Source organism: Oryx dammah, unplaced genomic scaffold (assembly GCF_014754425.2).
Source record: "Oryx dammah isolate SB20612 unplaced genomic scaffold, SCBI_Odam_1.1 HiC_scaffold_11, whole genome shotgun sequence".
NCBI classification, from domain to species: Eukaryota; Metazoa; Chordata; class Mammalia; order Artiodactyla; family Bovidae; genus Oryx; species Oryx dammah.
Window position 1 is genome coordinate 33,755,198 of NW_024070195.1, and position 20,598 is coordinate 33,775,795.

The 20,598-nt window shown below is 43.8% G+C and overlaps 1 protein-coding gene across 2 annotated transcripts in view; it reads left to right on the forward strand.

The window, feature by feature from the left end:
* XPO5 (exportin 5) overlaps positions 1-20,598 on the forward strand; it is a 43,104-nt gene that overhangs the window by 20,369 nt on the left and 2,137 nt on the right. Inside the window, exons 16-28 of one of the 2 annotated variants that reach the window (XR_005722720.1) lie at positions 1,271-1,312; positions 1,642-1,731; positions 5,022-5,221; positions 5,839-5,938; positions 7,057-7,238; positions 13,633-13,733; positions 15,621-15,717; positions 16,391-16,527; positions 17,040-17,137; positions 17,942-17,988; positions 18,661-18,721; positions 19,379-19,441; positions 20,255-20,337. Coding sequence is in view for 1 of the 2 variants with exons in the window: in XM_040249566.1 (XP_040105500.1) it covers positions 1,271-1,312; positions 1,642-1,731; positions 5,022-5,221; positions 5,839-5,938; positions 7,057-7,238; positions 13,633-13,733; positions 15,621-15,717; positions 16,391-16,527; positions 17,040-17,137; positions 17,942-17,988; positions 18,661-18,758; positions 19,379-19,441; positions 20,255-20,337 (1,338 nt within the window). In the remaining variant the exon portion in view is untranslated. Of the gene's footprint in view, positions 1-1,270; positions 1,313-1,641; positions 1,732-5,021; positions 5,222-5,838; positions 5,939-7,056; positions 7,239-13,632; positions 13,734-15,620; positions 15,718-16,390; positions 16,528-17,039; positions 17,138-17,941; positions 17,989-18,660; positions 18,759-19,378; positions 19,442-20,254; positions 20,338-20,598 lie in introns of both variants that reach the window. The other variant, XM_040249566.1, reaches the window with a different exon arrangement.

The window sequence follows — 20,598 nt, forward strand, 5'->3', positions numbered from 1 at the left end:
CTAATAAACAGTTGTTTTTCCAATTGTCAAGTACTTACTCTGTACTTACGGTGGAGCAGGATCCCTGCTAGGAGGAAAGCCTTGTCCAGAAGCACCTCTCTGTTTGGAGAGGAAATGCACATAGACAGGTGTGGTTCCTCCGTGGCATTGCAGTTAGTAGACGTGCACACGGGGGAACGGAAGAGCACCTGAAGGAGGAGGTGTCAGCGTGTGCTGGCAGGCTGGGAGGAGATTTGTAAGAGCAAAGTTTCCAGGGTCCAGTTTAGGTGATTACTGAGAGTTGGAGTCCCACCTGAGTGAGAGTACTGGACCAGGAAGAGGGTAGGAGTGAGGAAAAGAAGGGGTGAGCTCTGTTTTGCAAGACTAGGTTTGAAGTATACATACAGTTTCAAGGTGGAGCTGTGTCACACTGAATTGGCTATTAGAGATTAGGTCTAGACTCAGAAAATTAATGAGATAAAATTCAGGCATAGCCGTGATAGAAATGCCAGCAGTATAGACAGTGTGTGTGTGCTTAGTCCCTCAGTTGTGTCTGACTCTTTGCAACCCCATGGACTGCAGCCCACCAGGCTCCTCTGTCCATGGGGATTCTCTAGGCAAGAATATTGGAGTGGGTTGCCATGCCCTCCTCCACAGTGGAGATTAAGCCTTAGCAAAGGAGATGTATGTGGAGTTGGACATGGGCTAAAGCAGAGAATCCTGGTGATCACCATCAGTGAGGGAGGAGCCCTCAAAGAAGAAGAAAGGGATGACCACAGAGAAAGTGTGTTACCGAGTCCAGGAGAACTTTAGACTTCAAAACAGACTCATTTGTTGCTGTGGAAATTCTCTTAAGAATTGGAAAATGTCCATTGAGTTCCTCGATCAGACCTTTGTTGGAGTGTTACTCCATTACAGTGACTAGGACAGCAGTTCCACCACACTGGATTAAGTGGGAAGTTGTGAAATGGATCAGGGAGAGTAGACCACTCAACTTTTAATAAAAAGTGGAGCGATGTTACCCTGGCTGAGTGTTTGGGTGATGGCCTGGATTGTTCAGGGGTTCTGTGAACTTTTTATTTGTAAAATATTCGATGGTAAAATTAATGACTATCAAGCCTCTTCCAGTTATCTGAGGAAGGGAACACCTGAAACGTTGTAAAGCCAATTGAAAACCCTTTTGCTACCATATTGTTTGCACTTTGGGGATTTTGTTGAAATTTTTATAACTATTACTTTAAAATACTTTATGCATTTGGTACTGATGAATGACTTTGTTTCTTTCCCTTAGCTGTTTTCATCAGTCACTTTTGAAATTGTTGAAGAAAGTAAGGTAAGACCATTCATTCAACCTACAAATTATAACTTCTTAAGAACAAAAATGTAAATACCCAGCACTTAGTCTAGCTTTTTTCTGTAAGCAAAAGGGGTTCATAAAGGCAGGAGATAGATGGTCATATAATGTGGTGTCGGGCACTAGAGACACTCTCGGGCAGGCAGCAAATGCATGGGCTCCTTCGTGCTAAGTAGAGTGCTGTTTCATCCTGCTCCTGCAGCTGTGAGAGTTGTGTTTGCCTCTGAAGGAGGTACGCACATGATTGTCTGCAGCGTCTGTAAAGTATACTTACAGTGGCTCTAAGGTGATTGAACATCTCCTCCCAGGCTCCTAGGACCCGGGCGGTGAGGAATGTGAGGAGACACGCGTGTTCCTCCATCATCAAGATGTGTCGTGACTACCCCCAGCTCGTGCTGGTAAGCCCTGACTCTGATCAAGGAGCCACTGAGACATGCCCAGTTTGCCTACGTTTCCCTGTAAATCCACCCCTAATTATACCTCACATAAGGGGAAAACTAGGAACTTGAGCTTTGCTAAGAAAAAGTATTAGTATACGTGTTCTGGAGTTGGTGTCTTCTTCCTCTCATGCTTGCAGTGGTGGTGATGTTTAGTCACTGAGTTGTAGTATAGTTGACGTATAGTCACTGACTATAGCCCGCCGGCTATACTCCTCTGTCCGTGGGATTTCCCAGGCAACAGTACTGGAGTGGATTGCTATTTCCTTATCCAGGGCATCTTCCTGACCCGGGGATTGAACCCGTGTCTATTGCATGGTAGGCAGATTCTTTTTTTTTTTTTGGCGAGATCCATGCTTTATCAACACGTTACTATCACAAGTCCCAGTGACAGGCTTGATACACAAGACTTTCAGTTCATTTTACAGACTCTGGAACCAAGGTGTTCAGAAGGTGAATTCTGAAACCATGGTTGGTGCAGCAAATTAATATATCAAAACAAACAGAAGCTTCATCCAAATATTTACATTTTAAAAAGACATTTAAAAAAACAGGCTACTTATTAAGTGTGCTTGAACAAACCATGTGTGGAATTGAATTCCATTCATTATGGAGTTAGTTTCTGCTAAAGGTAGGCAGATTCTTTACCACTGCACCACCTGGGAGGCCCCCTCTCCTTCTTAGTGGAGTTAAATATGCAAACATATTATCTCAAAGGAATAGGTCTCTTCCATATGGCAGTGTCCCTGTCATTCTACACCTCTTTACGATACTATGTGATGTTCTTAACACCATGCCAAGTAATACACAGGTCTTGAAAGAAGCCAGGTGCAAACCCTAACCTTTTTTGGAGGGTTTCTCTAAGAAGTTTAGCACTACTTCAGATAACAATTAACCAAAAATTTCTTCTCTGAATACACAGTAGTTATGTCTGTCTGTCTCTTTCTTTCCCTCTCCCCCCACCTTTTTATTTGCTTTTTGTACTTATAAAGTATATGAAGAAGTGAAGTCGCTCAGTCGTGTCCGACTCCTTGCGATCCATGGACAGTGGACTGTAGCCTGCCAGGCTCCTCTGTCCATGGGATTTCCCAGGCAAGAATACTGGAGTGGGTTGCCATTTCCTTCTCTAGTGATCTTCCCAACCCAGGGATCGAACCTGGGTCTCCCGCATTGTAGGCAGATGCTATATAAAACAGACTGATCTTTGTCCATAGTTCGGTCACTCAGTTGTGTCCTACTCCTTGCAACCCCATGAACCGCAGCACGCCAGGCCTCCCTGTCCATCACCAACTCCCGGAGTTCAGTCAGACTCATGTCCATTGAGTCGGTGATGCCATCCAGCCATCTCATCCTCTGTCGTCCCCTTCTCCTCCTGTCCTCAGTCTTTCCCACCATCAGGGTCTTTTCTAGTGAGTCAGCTCTTCGCATCAGGTGGCCAGAGTATTGGCGTTTCAGCTTCAACATCAGTCCTTTCGATGAACACCCGGGACTGATCTCCTTTAGGAATTACTGGTTGGATCTCCTTGCAGTCCAGGGGACTCTCAAAAGTATTCTCCAACACCACCAGTTCAAAAGCATCGATTTCTTCGGCACTCAGCTTTCTTTATAGTCCAACTCTCACATCCATACATGACCACTGGAAAAACCATAGCCTTGACCAGATGGACCTTGTTGACAAAGTAATGTCTCTGCTTTTTAATATGCTGTCTAGCTTGGTGATAACAGTCCTTCCAAGGAGTAAGCATGTTTTAATTTCATGGCTGCAATCAGCATCTGCAGTGATTTTGAAGCCCAAAAATATAAAGTCTCTCACTGTTTCCCCATCTATTTGCCATGAAGTGATGGGACTGGATGCCATGATCTTCATTTTCTGAATGTTGAGCTTTAAGCCAACTTTTTCACTCTCCTCTTTCACTTTCATCAAGAGGCTTTTTAGTTCCTCTTCACTTTCTGCCATAAGGGTGGTGTCATCTGCATATCTGAGGTTATTGATATTTCTCCCAGCAATCTTGATTCTAGCTTGTGCTTCTTCCAGCCCAGCGTTTCTCATGATGTACTCTGCGTCTAAGTTAAATAGCGGGGTGACAGTATACAGCCTTGATGTACACCTTTTCCTATTTGGAACAGTTCTAACTGTTGCTTCCTGACCTGCATACGGATTTCTCAAGAGGCAGGTCAGGTGGTCTAGTATTCCCATCTCTTTCAGAATTTTCCAGTTTGTTGTGATCCACACAGTCAAAGGCTTTGGCATAGTCAAGAAAGCAGAAATAGATGTTTTTCTGGAACTCTCTTGTTTTTTTGATGATAAACCAGCTTGAACATCTGGAAGTTCACGGTTCATGTATTGCTAAAGCCCAGCTTGGAGAATTTTGAGCATTATTTTACTAGCGTGTGAGATGAGTGCAGTTGTGCAGTAGTTTGAGCATTCTTTGGCATTGCCTTTCTTTGGAACTGGAATGAAAACTGACCTTTCCAGTCCTATGGCCAGTGCTGAGTTTTCCAAATTTGCTGACATATTGAGTGCAGCACTTTCACAGCATCATCTTTTAGGATTTGAAATAGCTCAACTGGAATTCCACTATCTCCACTAGCTTTGTTCATAGTGATGCTTCCTAAGGCCCACTTGACTTCGCATTCCAGGATGTCTGGCTCTAGGTGAGTGATCACACCATCATGATTATCTGGGTCGTGAAGATCTTTTTTGTACAGTTCTTCTGTGTATTCTTGCCACTTCTTCTTAATATCTTCTGCTTCTATTAGGTCCATACCATTTCTGTCCTTTATCGAGCCTATCTTTGCATGAAATGTTCCCTTGGTATCTCTAATTTTCTTGAAGAGATCTCTAGTCTTTCCCATTCTATTGCTTTCCTCTATTTCTTTGCATTAATCGCTGAGGAACGCTCTCTTATCTCTCCTTGCTATTCTTTGGAACTCTGCATTCAAATGGGTATACTTTCCTTTTCTTTGTCCATGAAGATACTATAAAAGTTAATATGGAAAAAAAAAAGAGAGAGAGAGAGAGACAGATGATTTTCCTAGTTATAGACGAGGAAAGCACAGTTCCCAAATACTGAAGCCTAAATTTCCTTGCCTGTTCAGGCAAAAGAAGAGTGTTGTAATTATCAGGTGACAGTCTTATTGGCCTGACTGTTCTGGGAATGTCTTCGTCCTCATTTTACCTTCCTTGAGTGACCCACACTCCCTGAAAATCAGACCTTCACCACCTCTGGGTTTTTCTCTTTGATACACAGCCCAGTTTTGACATGCTGTATACCCATGTGAAGCAGCTCCTCTCCAACGAGCTGCTGCTGACACAGATGGAGAAGTGTGCCCTCATGGAAGCCCTGGTTCTCATCAGCAACCAGTTCAAGAACTACGAGCGTCAGAAGGTGTTCCTCGAGGAGCTGATGGCACCTGTAGCCAGCATCTGGCTTTCTGAAAACATGCACAGGTAGAAGAGAACCTTTGCTCTTGACCTTCACTGCATTTGAGCACCCAAGCTCTTCCAAGAGCTGTGCCTGGGGTCGGGGCATAGGATATGGAGGTGTCATGGCAGCAGTGCGCTTCGATGTGTGTGGGTGGCTTGTTTATTCTCATTGCTCTTGGTGATACCTGAAGGTGTCTAAACGCAGTCTTGGAGTGAAGTGCTGAAAATACCACCTTGCTCTGCAGAGATAGAGGAACAGAGAGGAAATGAATAAAGATGGATAGGGTGGGGCAGAAGGCCCCAGAGGGAGGTCTGCTGCGGTGTCAGGCTACAGCCCCAGCACATATAAAGAAGTGGGAACAGCTGGTGGGGGCTGTGCAGGTAGGAGCAACATAGATACCCCTCTGTACCCACGTAGCATTTTCAAGTTTGCATCCTCTGTGATTCCTCAAGTGTCACCAGTCACATTTAGAAGGGGGAAGAGAAGTTTAATGAATCCTCACAGGACAGCTGAATATGATTAGACTCCTCTCACTGTAACAACTGCTCTGTGGGATTCAAGTAATATAGCTTCTTATCTCTTGAGGAAGTAACTGTCCTTGGTTAAAATCATGGTGTAACTTGTCTTTCCCCTCCTGTAGAGCGCTCTCAGATGTTGATGCTTTTATTGCCTATGTGGGGGCCGATCGGAAAAACTGTGACCCGGGCCTGGAGGATCCCTGTGGCTTAAACCGAGCACGAGTAAGTAAGCTTCTCCTGGGAGTGGGAAGGTGTGTTAGCCTTGGATAGAAGTAGGGTATTGTCATTCATCCAGGTTTGTGGAGATTTTTTGTATATGACTGAAAAATCTGGGAGCCTCTGCTTCCCTGAATGTCCTTTCTTTTCTTTGGTCTTGAATTCTTGAGTTAGTTCTCACAGCACAGCTGGTGGCCTTTTTATGAAGCCGTTATTTTGATTTTAAGGCTCTAAGTAGCTCAGAGGACTAAAGGTGTAATGAGGAAGCAGGTCAGAACTTGGTCAGCAGGGTGGATTCTCTGTGCCTTTGCTCTCTGGCATGTAAAGTCCTGGGCTTCCCAGGTGATACAGTGGTACAGAATCTGCCTGCCAATGCAGGAGACACAAGTTCTGTCCTTGGGTCGGGAAGATCCCTTGGAGAAGGAAATGGAAACCCATTCCAGTATTCTTGCCCGCAAAGTTCTGTGGACAGAGAAGCCTGGTGGGCTATAGTCCATGGGGTTGCAAATAATTGGACATGACTGAACACAAAAACACAACATAGCATAAAGTCCTGAATGGTGGCCTGACTTGCAAACCTGAGATTTTCCAGTTCTTTGCTATTCAAATGAGCATTGTTCCTAACTCCATTATGGCAAAAAGTCTTATTAGTTAACCTGGCAAGTTGTCAATTGGTAGAAAGTACTATGAGTGAGAATTAAGGCAAACCTATGAAGGCCTAAACTGGAGGGTGCAAGACCAACTCAAAACCAATATGAAATGTTGTTAGGGTAAACACAGTTTTGAAGCATGTCCAGTCTACCGCCATTCCACCCTGAATGTGCCCAGTCTCGTCTGAAGCATGTCCAGGCCACCTTTGGATCCTCAGGAGGGTCACCACAGCCTCTAGGACATCCTCGTGAAAGGGACGCTTCTGGAACCTACCACTGGTCTTGAAGATGGCATTGAATGGGTCCCTTTTGGACTTGACCTTAAAGAAACAAGAATGGTTGGGGGGGTGGGGAGCATCTTTCCCTTCTCTCCAACTTTTGTATCACTTTCACCATAATCTTGCCAAGATCTAATAGCCCTGTGGCCTTTTCTTCCCCTTTTATGTTTACTTCTCATGTTCTGTTTTTCTATAGATGAGCTTTTGTGTTTATAGCATCCTGGGTGTTATGAAACGAACTTGCTGGCCCACTGACCTAGAAGAGGCCAAAGCTGGGGGATTTGTGGTGGCTTATACGCCCACTGGGAACCCAATATTCCGTAACCCCTGCACAGAACAGATCCTGAAACTTCTTGACAATTTGCTTGCCCTTATAAGGTGAGTCAGACCAAGGGTTTTTTTCTGTTGTATTTAAGACTTTACCTGACAAATCTCCAAAGCTTAATTTGTTTATACTTCTTCAGACATTTGGTGGTAAATGAGAGATTAAGTCTTGGTTCTTTTCTAGAAGGGCTCTTCTTTTTAAAAATAACATTGGCTCTCCCTTGTCTAAGTCCTGCATCCAAGTGAACGCATCCATGGGGGCTAATCTCAAAATGGCTTTTCTCATTTTGAGCGCCCCCTGAGTTCTTTTACTTTCTTTAAACTTCATTCCCTACCAAGTTTTCTTTAGTCTAAAATGTTGCCACTAAGGGAATTTTTCACTGGGAGCAGGGCAGTTGCTTTCTGTGGTGGTGCTTTTCTGGGTTAGATGTTCAAATGAGCTCATCTGGATTTATTAGTAGTGACTATGCTCTCAAATGGACCAGTCATGCCAAAGGAAGGCATGGCACCTCTTCCACGGGAGGGTCCTCGGTTTTTATTTCTCAAAGCTGAGTCCTCAGACCAGCAGCATCAGCAGTCTTCTGAGAGCTTGGTTAAAATGTAGAATTAGGGTTTTACCCCAAACACAGTAAATCTAGACTTACTGATTACTCAATATATGTTTGATGATCCAGGAATAGATTCTGCAGTGCAGGAGAGCTTCTGGAGAGAAGCAGTTCTTACTGACCAAAGCAAAATTTGATTGCTTTTTTACACGTTATAGTGTTTCTGAGTTCAGGTGAGAGCTCTGTTCCGCTGCATTTTGGCCTCTTACCCTGTGGCATAAGACCACAGTCACAATTGGGCAAACCAAATTACTCATGTCTTGGGGATGCTTTGCTGTCAACAGAATCCAAGGTTTTAAGTTAATGTTGACCAAATTGGAGGGCTGGAGTGTCTGAACAAGTTGTCATTGTGGACATGTCTGTGGAAATAGACAATATTTTGCTCTGATTTCAAAAGGAGAAAAGAGATTTCAAAGAAGTATGGCTTGCAAGTTGAGAGGGTGGTGGAATATTTAGTCAAGGAAAGGTTTGTTACTATGTGTATGTTTCTAAGACCAGAAGCATCTTCTATGGCTTAGAGAAATAAGAACGTGATGAAGTCAGGCGGCAGGAGACTCACTGACTTTTTAGGCCTGTGGCCAGAGTTCCTGTGGTGGGAACCTAACCTGAAAACAGGGTGCACCCCTGGTCGGGCAAGGAGACAAGACAGTTGTCAAAGAGTTCAATGCTCCTGGGAAACCCCAAAGTCAATCAAAAGGTATTTTGAAAAATGTTGACTGTAGTTACGAAGTAGTTAGATTGCTTGAGGAGTGTGCCGCTAGAGCTGTTAAAAGTTTTGCCTTATTTTTGTAATAAATTTCATCTTGAAGTATAATGTTAAGGGTACAGATACACATAAGAAAAAGACACGAATTGTGAGTGCAGGCAGATGAATTTTACAAGGTGGACACCTCCATGTAATCAGCACCTACATCAATAAACAACCTTACCCAATGCCTCTCAGTCCTTCCCTGCCCCTCCAGGGTGACCACTGTTCCGACTTCTAACTAACACTTGATCTGGTTTTGGGAACTTTAATAAATGGAGACAGAAGCATGCAGTCTTTTGTGTCTTGGCTTCTCTTGCTCAGTATTGTTTGTGGGGGCATCCGTGTTATTGCACGTAGTTGCGGCTTGTTCATTTCCATGGCTGGTATGGTATTCCATTGTGTAAATATCCTCTAATTCATTGATCCACATAGTGTTGATGGACTTTTGGGTAGTTTCCAGTATTTTTTTTTATTACAAAGAATGTAATAAATCTTTTTTTATTACAAAGAACATTTATTACCATTAATGTTCTTCTTACAAATGTCTTTTTATGTTGGGTAGGAATAGAATCCTACATATAGGAATGGAGTTCCTGGTTTATAAGGTGTGAGTATTTTCAGCTTTCATAGAGTGAATCAAATAGTTTTAAAAAGTTGTACTAATTTATATTTCTGCCAGTTTCTGTATTAACTCCTTAGTAGAAAATTCCTGTTAATTCCTTATCAACTGATAATCAAGGGGGTTAGAGCTACACTGTCTAGTGTGGTAGCCATTAGCCACATAGCTGGCAACTGAGCGCTTAAAATATGGCTTGTCTGAACTGAGATAAACTGTAGGTATGAGATCCACACCACATTTCAGAAATTTAGTACAAAAAGAATTTAAAATACCTCATTAATTTTTATATTGCTAACACTAAAATGATCTTTTTATGTGTCAGGTTAAATAACAATATAATTAAGCTATTTCTTTTCACTTTTCAAGTTTGGCTGGCTAGAAAATTTTAAATGGCTTACGTGGCTTACATTTTATTTTCACCGGACAGTGTTGTCCTTAGTGGGTTGGATGGAAGATAGATGTGGGGGATAGAATTTTCTGGTTCTCAAAAGGTTCATTATCATTCACTATCTATTAGAATAACAACTTTTCTGATAAACTTGAAGTTTGTTACATTGTTTCCATATATCTGTGATGTTTTATTGAAATCTTTGTATGTGGGAAGCCCTGGTTAGCCTAGTGATTATACTTTTTTGTTTGTTTATTTGATATATGTATATATTTTGAAATGTTAACACAGTAGATTTAGTTATCATCATCACCTCATGTGGTTACACATTTTTTATCTTCTGTGATCTCTTTTGTAAGATCTCTCTTTCAAACACATAACACAGTATTGTTAGCTATAGTCACTGTGTTGTGTATATTACCTCTCCAGAACGTGCTTATCTTTTTAATGGAAGTTTGTACCTCTGACCACCTTCACCCATTAGCCCCACCCCCGTCTCCGTCTGGCACCCATCAAACTGGTTCTGTTTCTCTGAGTTTGGTTTTTTGATTCCATACGTAAGATCACACTGTATTTGTCTTTCAGTGTCTGATGTATTTCATGTACATAATGCCCTCAAGGTCCATCATGTTACAGAGAGCAAGATTTTCTCCTCTGTTGTGGCTGAATAATATATACCTGTGTGTATGATGGCTGCATTCTTAGCTGATGATAATAAGAATATTTCAGATAGGTACAGATGATGCACAACTTAAAATTTTTATCGCTTGCTCATCTTTTTCTTTGCCAAACAATAACTAGTTCCTCTTAATAGTGGATGCATAGTGCTCTAACTTACAAGTGTGTCAGGAAAGGCGATATTTTAGGAATCTGAATATTACTAGGGCTTGTCGGACACCCTGCTTATGAACACCTGATCTGGGGTCAGAGATACCAGAGCAGTATGTACTGAGTCCTTCTTCCACTGCATGTGAGGTAGAAGTGCAGTACCATGGTGCCACTCCTTAGTGAGAAGTCGTTCAACTTAAAAATGTATATCAGCATAGTAAAACCATACTAACAGAAAAAGGAGGCAACCCAGTTGATCATCTTAGTTGACAAAGAAAAGGCATTTGACAAAATCCAATACCCTCTGATGATAAATCCAACACCCTCTCAACAATGTTGTTTTGCAACAGCAAACTAGGACTAGAAGGAAAGTTTCTCAACATGGAAATGATTTTTACGAAAAAGCCATAGCTTACATTAATACTCAGTGGTGAAAGATATAAAGCTTTTCCTCTGTCATCAGGAACATGAGAAGGATGTCCACTTTCACCACTGTTGTTTAACATTGTGTGCTAGAAGTCCCATACACAACAATTAGATAAGAAGTAGAAATAAAGGTGTCCAAATTGGAAAAGAAGCAAAACTATCTATATGCACAAGTGATGACCCTCCCATTTCATGGAAGATCCCCCCCCCAAAAAAACAAAACAAAACAAAAACTACTACTGCTAATAAATAAATTCAGCCAAGTTATAGAATACAAGATCAACATACAAAAATCAGTTGTGTTTTTATACACCAGCAATGAATGATCCCCAAAGGAAATTAAGAACTTAATTACATTTGTAATAGCATTCAGAAGAATAAAGTATCTAGGAATAAATTTAACCAAGGGATATGGAAGACATATTCTGAAAACTAAAAACCATTCCTGGAATTAAAGATGACCTAAAGGGAAAGGCATCCTGTATTCATGGATTGGAAGACTCAAGTTCATTAAGATGGAATATTACCCAAAGCAGTCTGAATGTTGAATGCAGTCCCTATTGAAATTCCAGCAGTGGGAATTCCCTGGCAGTCCAGTGGTCAGGACTGCATTCCCTCTACTGCAGGGGGCACAGGATTGATCTCTGGTCAGGGAAATAAGGTCCCCCAGGCTGAGCGGCAAACAAACAAATTTCCAACAGTGTTTTGTTTTGCAGGAAGCTGATCCTCAGATTCATATGGAATTGCAAGGAGCCCCCAAAAGCCAAAACAGTTTTGAAAAAGAAGCACCAAATTGGGAGACTCAGATGTCTCAATTTCAAAACTTATTGCAGAGCTAGAGAAGTTAAAATAGTTTGTAACTGAGAAGGATAGTGATGGTGCTTTAGTCACTAAGTTGTATCCGACTGACTCTTCATGATGCTATGGACTGTAGCCTGCCAGGCTCCCCTGTCCATGAGATTTTCCAGGCAAGAATACTGGAGTGGGTTGCCGTTTGCTCCTCCAGGGGATCTTCCCAACACAGAGATTTAACCTGCATCTCCTGCTTGGCAGGCCTATTCTTTACCATTGAACCACCTGAGAAGCCCACTGAGAAGGGTGGACATAACAGAAACAGATAATCTCATCAAAATGAGCAAAAGGCTTGAACAGACTTGTCTCTAATGAAGATAAACGAATGGCCAATATGGCTATGAAAAGATGCTGAAAGTCTTTAGTCATTAGGGAAATGCAAATAACAACTAAAATAAAGAAACCTCACATCCATTAGGATGGCAGCTATCCAAAAATCAGAAAATAAGTGTTAGGAAGTATGTGGAGAAATCGGGACTCTTATACACTGTTGGTAGGAATGTAAAATAGTACACCTGCTGTGGAAAACACCTTGGCAGTTCAGTTCCTCAAAAATTAAAAATAGTGGGAATCCCTGGTGGTCCGCGGGTTAGGACTCTCTGCTTCCACTGCAGGGGGGCCAGTTTCAATCCCTGATCAGAGAACTAAGATCCTGCAGTGCAGCACCCGCCCCCCAAAAAAGAAAATTTAATTAAACAATTAAAAATTGAAAACAGAATTACCATATTAAGCAGCAATTCCAGCTCAAGGGGTATACTCAAAAGAATTAAAAGTGAGTCTTAAAGAACTATTTATACACCCATGTTCATAGCAGCATTACTCGCGATAGCATATAAAACCTGGAAGCAACCAGAGTGCTCATCAGTGGATGAGTAGATAAGCAAAATGTGATCTATACAATGGAATATCATTCAGCCTTAAAAAGAAGGGAGTTTTTGCAACATGCTACAATATGGGTAATCCTTGACTTTATGCTAAGCGGAGTAAGCCAATCACAAAAACGCAGTTTGAAGGAGTGTAGTGATGAATGCACATGGTTAGGTTTTTTAAAAATTAAAGTTATCTGTTTATTTATCTATTTGGCTGTGTCGGGTCCTAATTACAGCGTGTAGAATCTTGGTTGCAGCACACAGACTCTAGTTATGCTCAGGCTTAGTTGCTCCATCACATATGGGATTAGTTCCTCAACCAGGGATCGAACCCAAGTCCCCTGCAATGCACAATGGATTTCTAACCACTGGACCACCAGGGAAGTCCCTCAGTGTTCATCTTAAAGATTTAATCTGCCTGGTCCATTTTATATTCTAGAATTTCCTGTGCATTTGGAATTTTTATAATTAACCTTTAAAAGAAAAATAGGGAGCTGTGCTCTCTGGCTGTCATGTTCAGGGGTGCCGTTGCTGAGGAAGACAGATCAGGGCCGTACTTCAACAAAGATGGTAGCTACTCAGGTGAGTCATTTTTGGTGAGGAAGAAATGCTCATGTTAGGAATTGCAGATGTGCCTCTAGGAGGCCAAACAGCTGTCAGAACATTGTTGGGTCTACCCTGTTGGATCAGAGACAAAAAAATCCTAAAGATGGCGGTATATTACTACCTGCTGTCTATTCCTGCCTGTGTTCCTGCACCACAACTCTGACATTTCATCCTTAGTCACTGGCAGTCAGAAAACAGAGCGCCCAGGCACTGTCTCAGATTTGAAAGAATTTTGCTTTCCAGCTTTAGACTGAGATGTTGTCCAGCACTCTCAGAATTCAGTTCTTGTGGTTGATTGCTGTTAGGTGTTGTATACCATACAGATAAACTTAATAGCTTCAAGTCTAACCCCTTCTCCAGGGAAACATTTAAATTCTTCTGCCAAGAATACTGCTGACAGGAAGATGTCTGTGTGGAAATGCAACATCATTGAATTGTAAGGTAAAATCCATTCTTTCCTTCTGCAGCAAGCTAAGAAGGTTCACACAGCATTCTTATTTTTTTCAGAACTCACAATACATTATACGCACCAGAAATGCTAGCCAAAATGGCAGAACCTTTCACAAGGGCTCTGGATATGCTTGAAGTGGAAAAATCTGCTATTTTAGGTAAGAAATCGAACCTTTTTTTTTTCTTGAAGTTCAGCTTATCCCTAATGCAGCTTCATTGTGCCTTGTGTCCCTTTCTCCTCACCTGGCAGTACCTTGACCACTAGTTTGTTCAGAAATGCACAAATGGAATTCCTCCAGGCTCTCTGGAAACAAATGCATTCACTTCATTATCTTAACATGCAGAGAAGGTCTCCAGAAGCAAACACACCCCACATTAACCCCTCTTCTGCTTTAGCTACCAGCTGGTGGTACATGTTAGAGCGTTTCGATTGTAAATCACGGCTTTTTGACCTGAAGGATATTAGCTTACTTTCCTGTCTTTTGTATGGGGGGCAGGGGGAAGGGGGAAAGTAATCAAACAATTAAGCTTAAATAGCTTTATAGTAAAATATTATATTTATTATTAAATTTTTAAAGGAATAGTTTCTAAGTCAAGTTTCTCAAGTTTTGCCTTTATCGGAACGTTGCTTTAACTCATATTTCCCATTAGCAAATAACTCTACAGTCATAATCATGATACGCGCTGTGTAAGAAAGTGACTGGGAGAGAGGGTTTATTGGAAGACCCAACCTAGTCTTGGAGAGGAGTCACAAGATTGCCTCTGGGTGGAGACTTAGGATGCACAGGAACCAACCAGACTGGGGGGCAAAAGGAGATGCTGAGCATTCTACGCAGACAAGAGTGGCAGATGCCAGAATCCCAGGCATGAGGCAGAAGGTGAAGGTGAAGTAACCTACTAGGCTTCTCCATCCATGGAATTCTCCAGGCAAGAATACTGGAGTGGATTGCCATTTCCTTCTCCAGGGGATCTTCCCAACCCCGGGATCAAACCCAGGTCTCCCGCATTGGAGGCAGACGCTTTAACCTCAGTATATCCAGGGAAGAGGAGGCGACTCATGTGGCTGGAGCAGAGAGCAGGGTGACCGGTTAGAAGTTGGAACTGGAGACAACAGAGTTGTCTAAACTGTGCTGATCTCTGAAAGTTCAGGCTGGTTCTCCATCACAGCCCCCCCGAGTGTTTCTTGCCCTGGCTGTCACCTCTGCCTGGGCCTGGCCATTATTAAGCAATCTAATGTGCATGCCTCAGCCATGACTTAATGACAAGAAGACTGTTGGTTTCCCTTTCCAGGGCCCATCTGTCTTGACCTAAGTGATCCTGGGCCATTTCCTTTGGCACCACTACTTAAGTTCCCTGTTTCAGACATCAGTAAAGATAGAACATCCAAGAAATGTCTTACTATTAGTATAAAAAGTAGGTTTTGCTTCACTGCCTATTCCTCTTCCATCCCCCTTCCGTTATTCAAATTAAGCCAGGAACTCTTGCTGTAGAAATGTATGACCAACCAAAACATAGTAGAATGGGTAAACAATTCCCTCTGGCAGCTGCCAACCGGAAGCAGGGCTGGAAACAAAATTGCCTCTGATTAGAAGTACAGATCTTCGACAGCAGCTCTTATACTGAGATAAATGGGCTTCATTTTGATCTGCCATACATCTCGGCTCTTTGCATAAATTTTTGCTTGAAAAAGAGATTCTGTGACTTAAAAGGGAAGGGGTACATTCCAAGTGCTTTCTGGAGAGATCATTTGGGGCTGTCATTGGTGCTTCGGTACAAGTTCCATCTGGAGAAACCCAGGCAAAAGTTGGAGTCCTCAGACCTGGACACTTAAATAGCTTTCAGCTTTGCCTGCAAAGACAGTGTAACAATCCCTTCAGGGAAGCTATGAGCGTCTCCTGCTGTAGAAGACTTGGTTAGCTGCTTTGCATTTGTAGCACCCCACCCCAGCCCTCACTCCCCAAACCACCTCTGCCTGCGGAGGGTGCTGGTAGGTTGAGAGCCCTCAGCAGTGGAGCAGCAGGTTCCTGACCCATCTTTGTCTGTAGGATTACCTCAGCCTCTCCTGGAACTGAATGACTCTCCTGTCTACAAAACGGTCTTGGAAAGAATGCAGCGTTTCTTCTGCACCCTCTATGAAAATTGGTAAGGAAGCCATGCTGCCTTTTCATGTTCTCCTAGAGATGCCCTGTGTAGGAATGGCCTTGGGTTTTATATCTGATCCAGCATTCTAGTATACAGGTAATATGAAGACAGAATTTGACAAATGATTCTAGTGTCAAATCAAAATGAACAGGCTGATTTCCTTTTTTTTTTTTAATTGTCACATGTGCCTTTAATCCTAGCCATGACTTGATATTTTAATGCCCACCTTGTCTATTTCCAGTGCATATAATGACGAGATCAGAGTAGAAGATACAGTGATGCATGTTCTCAGACCCCTTACTACTCATAGCCCACTTTCCATGGGACACTAGAAGGTGGCGGCCATGTTTGGTGGCCTGGGGTCCTGGTTGTGGCATCTGGGGCGGGGGAATAACTGGCTCTGCTGTCAACAAGTTTCCCTAAAAGTGGTGGGGGCTGGTATTTTCACTTCTGATAGAAGATTAAGTCCACATCTTCAAAGGATGCTGATTAAACTGAAGTTCTCTTAAGAAGGAAATACAATCAATTGCTTTTCTAGCTGAGAAGTCTTCTCGTAGACAAGAGATTCCCAGGGAAGTCAGGAATGGTGGTGACAGATCATGGATTTGATTTTTTTGTTGTTTGTTTTGTTTTCTTTCATGGATTTGATTTTGTCCATGATTTTCCCTTGCAGTTTCCATATCCTCGGGAAGGCAGGCCCTTCCATGCAGCAGGACTTCTACACCGTGGAACACCTGGCCACCCAGCTCCTCAGCTCTGCCTTCGTCAACTTGAACAATATTCCTGACTACCGACTCCGACCCATGCTTCATATCCTTTCGAAAGTCCCTGGAAAACCCCCAAAGGGCCAGAAGGTTAAGACAGGAACTGTTCACAGGCACTAGAGGAGGCAGAGCTGAGCTGCGTGAAACAGATGGCGTCATTTCTATTCAGTATACAGTAACCACATTAAAAGGGCAAGAAGATTGAAGTAAACAGCAGGGACAACCTGGGAGCAGTTCAGGGGGTCTTGAAAGCTCTTTCTCCTTAGGGATAGATATCTTTACCCTCCCACTGCTTGGAAAGATGGAAGATGAAGCTCTTATCCCTTCTCTGTACTTTGTCGGGTGCCTCTCTTTGAAGACACACTCTCATACTGCATTCTCAGTCGGATTCTTTGTTTTCGTTTGTTTGTTTTGGGGAGTGTCTTTCTTCCCTGAAGTTACAGTATAAGGAGAGTGGTGAAGGAGAGCTTATTGTAGTTCCAGCCTCACAGGAGAGCAGTGCTTTAGAACAACAGGGTGTGCGCTCGTATGCTAAGGCTCCTTAACCTGCCTTGGCATGGGTCTTTGTGAAGCCTCTGGTGCTCTTCTGTCCCCCGGAGCACTATGAAGCCCTGGTGTCTCCCATCCTTGGACCTCTTTTCACCTACCTCCACGTGGTAAGAGATCAGTCAGGAAAGGGTAGCACAGAGACCTCTTAGAGAGGGTGGCCTCTTGTGAGTCTCACAAGAGCTCCCAGAAGTGTTGTCTCCTTGCCCTGCCAGGACAGCTGCACATCCGCCCCACCCTACCCCGCACCCCCACCCTGCACTGGATAGAGCAGCTCACCCAGGAACCAAACTGGTGCCATTGCCCACCGAGCACATGCAGACTCGGGTTCTGCTCCTGTCCTCCTGTTAGCCGAGGAGAGGTAGTCAGTAGCGTGCTCCTCTGGAGTTCTGTTTCCCCAACTCTGGAATTAAGCAGGGAGACCAGCGGGGCAGAGAATTAGGTGTGTCCAGAAGAGACTTAGGAATTCGAAAACGCTCTTGATCCTTGCCAAGCAAAGAAATGTTTGATATGCTGCCCTTCACTTGGGTTTGGGAGAGGATGCTGTTCCATTGCTGAGTCATGTCTAATACTCTTCAACCCCATGGACTATAGCCCGCCAGGCTCCTCTGTCCGTGGGATTTTCCAGGCAAGAACACTGGAGTGGGCTGCCATTTCCTTCTCCAGGGGATCTTCCCAGAGCAGGGATCAAATCCGTGTTTCCTGCATTGTCAGGCGGATTCTTTACCACTGAGCCACCTTGGGAGAGGTTACAGAAACCATATCTGGTTTTTTACCCTTGTGGGATTTCCTAAGGCTCTGCAATTGTTACCTGGACTCATCCTCAGCTAATTCTAACCACAAAGTGGCCCTTAGATGTTACCTTTTCCAGCCTTGCCCCCAGTATAGCGCTTATTTCTGTTTTGTTTTCCCAGAGGCTTTCCCAAAAATGGCAAGTCATCAACCAGAGGAGCCTGCTTTGGTAAGGGAGTATCTCTTCTCGATGGATGAGCTGGCAGCCAGGTTTGGGGTGAGAGAAGGCAGCCATGGGGTAGGAAGAATTCTACCATCCCAGGTCTAGAAGAGTACTGGGTTATAGTTATGCTCAGCCGAAATGGTAGATGGCCTTTCTTGTGACAGGCAGGCTTGACTCAAGCTTTCACTGGGGGTACCTTCAGATGCCTTAGGTGAATGCTGAGACATGCTTACCACTTAGGATTTTGATCTCATCCCCTTGAGCCAACTGGATAGTCACAAGTGTTATAATGATGCCCCTCAGTGATCACTGCTGCTGCATACAGGCTCTTTGCAGCTGTGGAGAGCAGAGGTCACCCTTTGTTACGGTGCCTGAGCTTCTCATTGCAGTGGCTTCTCTTGTGGAGCATGGGCTCGAGGGTGTGTAGGCTCAGCAGTTGTGACACGTGGGCTTAGTTTCCCTGTGGCATGCGGGCTCTTCCCGGACCAGGGAGCGAGCCCGTGTCCCCTGGGTTGGCAGGTGGATTCTTAACCACTGGAAGTCCACTGCTGCCCATTCCTAACGTCCGAGTGGAATGTATACCAGGGAAGTCAGGAGAAGGAAGTGGGCACAGAGGGCCTGGCTAGGGTCACTGCTGCTTTTGCGTTCCCATGAGACTTGGTCCCTGATTTCCTGCAGTGGTGAAGATGAGACAACAGATGAAAACCCAGAGTCTCAAGAGATGCTGGAGGAACAACTGGTGAGGATGTTAACCCGAGAAGTCATGGACCTGATCAGTAAGTGGCATGGGAACCAGGGGTAGAAGACAAGCCTTTTTCTGGAAAAACAGCTGGTCACTCACCTAACATGTTTGCAGCAACACTGACAGACTGATAGGAAATAATGAACTAAATAGAAACTAGGTAGCCCTTAAGTCAACTTAAAGACACATTATGAATTGTGAACTGAATTGTTGTTCATACTGAGGCCAGTACGTGAAGAAATGGTTCAAATAGCAGGAGGAATTTGGATTAATGGTAGGAGTAACTTCCTAGCTTTGTCAAATAGGGAAACTTTTAATTCTTGGACATGCAGGTGGTTATATTTCTTTTTTATTTTTTGATTAGTTCATTTGTTTGACATCCAAAGTAGACCAATTAAACCTATGAGACCTCCACTCCCAGTCAGTTACTCTTAGGTCATTCTGTAATTTCCCTCCAGTTGATTGAACTTGAAGAGGGACCAGAACATGGTCTGGTCAAATGCTTCGGTTTCTGTTGGTGAAGCCCACTTTGTGCCTGGATGGTCCTCTGCCTTCCCCCGTCCTCATCTGCCCAGAGACAGTTTGGGATCCACTGGCCTGAGATGGCTGTTGTCTGGTGATAATCAGCCCAGTAACCCTGCTTTCTTGCTTTAGCTGTGTGCTGTGTTTCAAAGAAAGGTGCTGACCACACTACTGCTCCCCCTGCAGATGGAGATGGTAAGTGAGGCTGTTGCACCCCTTGGAGGTCAGCCTTTAAGCTCCTACTCCTAAATACTGTTACTTCTGTAACCAAGTCAGTTCCCATAGAAAACATGTCCCTAGCAGGCTGGTGTGGAGGAGTCTTTGTACACATACATGTAGCTTTCCCCCATACTGGCCCCCTTGCTGTATTCTCCAAGAGCCTCTGCACTTGGTGATCCCTCTATCCAGATTCTGGATCAATCTATCCAGAATGATTGTTCTCCCAGCTATATGCTGGACCATCCCAGGATATTGTTGCTTTGATTCAGGTCTCTGCTCAGATGTCACCTCTGAGGGGTGTCTTTTATGACTGTCTTATCAAAAACAGCAGCACCAGCCTCTGGTCTCCTCCTCTGCTCTGTCTTACCAGCACTGATCACTACCTGACATCATGTTTTACTTATATCAATTACTTCTCTCCCTCACTAGAACTTAACTCTGAACAAGGAAGGGATTTTGTCCTATTTCTATTATATCCCCAGTAAGTAAATCAGTGTCTGCTACAGTGGGTGCTCAAATACTGGTTCAGTGATAAAAGAGCCTCAGCATTTGTGGCTTTTTAAGAAACTGTCCAGAAAAAATTGTTTTGCAGATGTACAGTTAGGTGTATCCCTAGATCTGCCATGGGCCAAGGCTTCTACACCCTCTCATGAGCCTAAGGGGATGTCCCAGTACCTAGAACCACCAGTCAGCCCAGGATCCTCACTCCGCTTTATTCCAGGCTTTTGTCAGAAAGGACAGCCTCTGTTCTGAAAGGATGAACCTTCACATTCTGCTCTCTACTTACAGATGAAGAGATGATGGCCACAGAGGTAGCCCCCTCGGCCATGGCGGAGCTTACAGACCTGGGGAAATGCCTGATGAAGCATGAGGTGGGTGGAGGGGCAGTTGAGGTTCTCTCCTTGCCCTGCTGGGGAGCCCGCATCTACTTTACTCACTTTCTGGTACCACCAGGAGGGTATTTTAGTAATATTTCTTCACATGGGAAAGGCACAAGGCCCCAGTGTTGCCATGCTGGCGTGGGTCAAGGCTCAGATAAACACCCAGGCACATCGCCACCAGGCCCCTGTGTTCAGCTTCCCCAAGCCTGGGTGCTGTCTCCTTCCTGCACAGGTTTTCTTTTCTTTACTGAT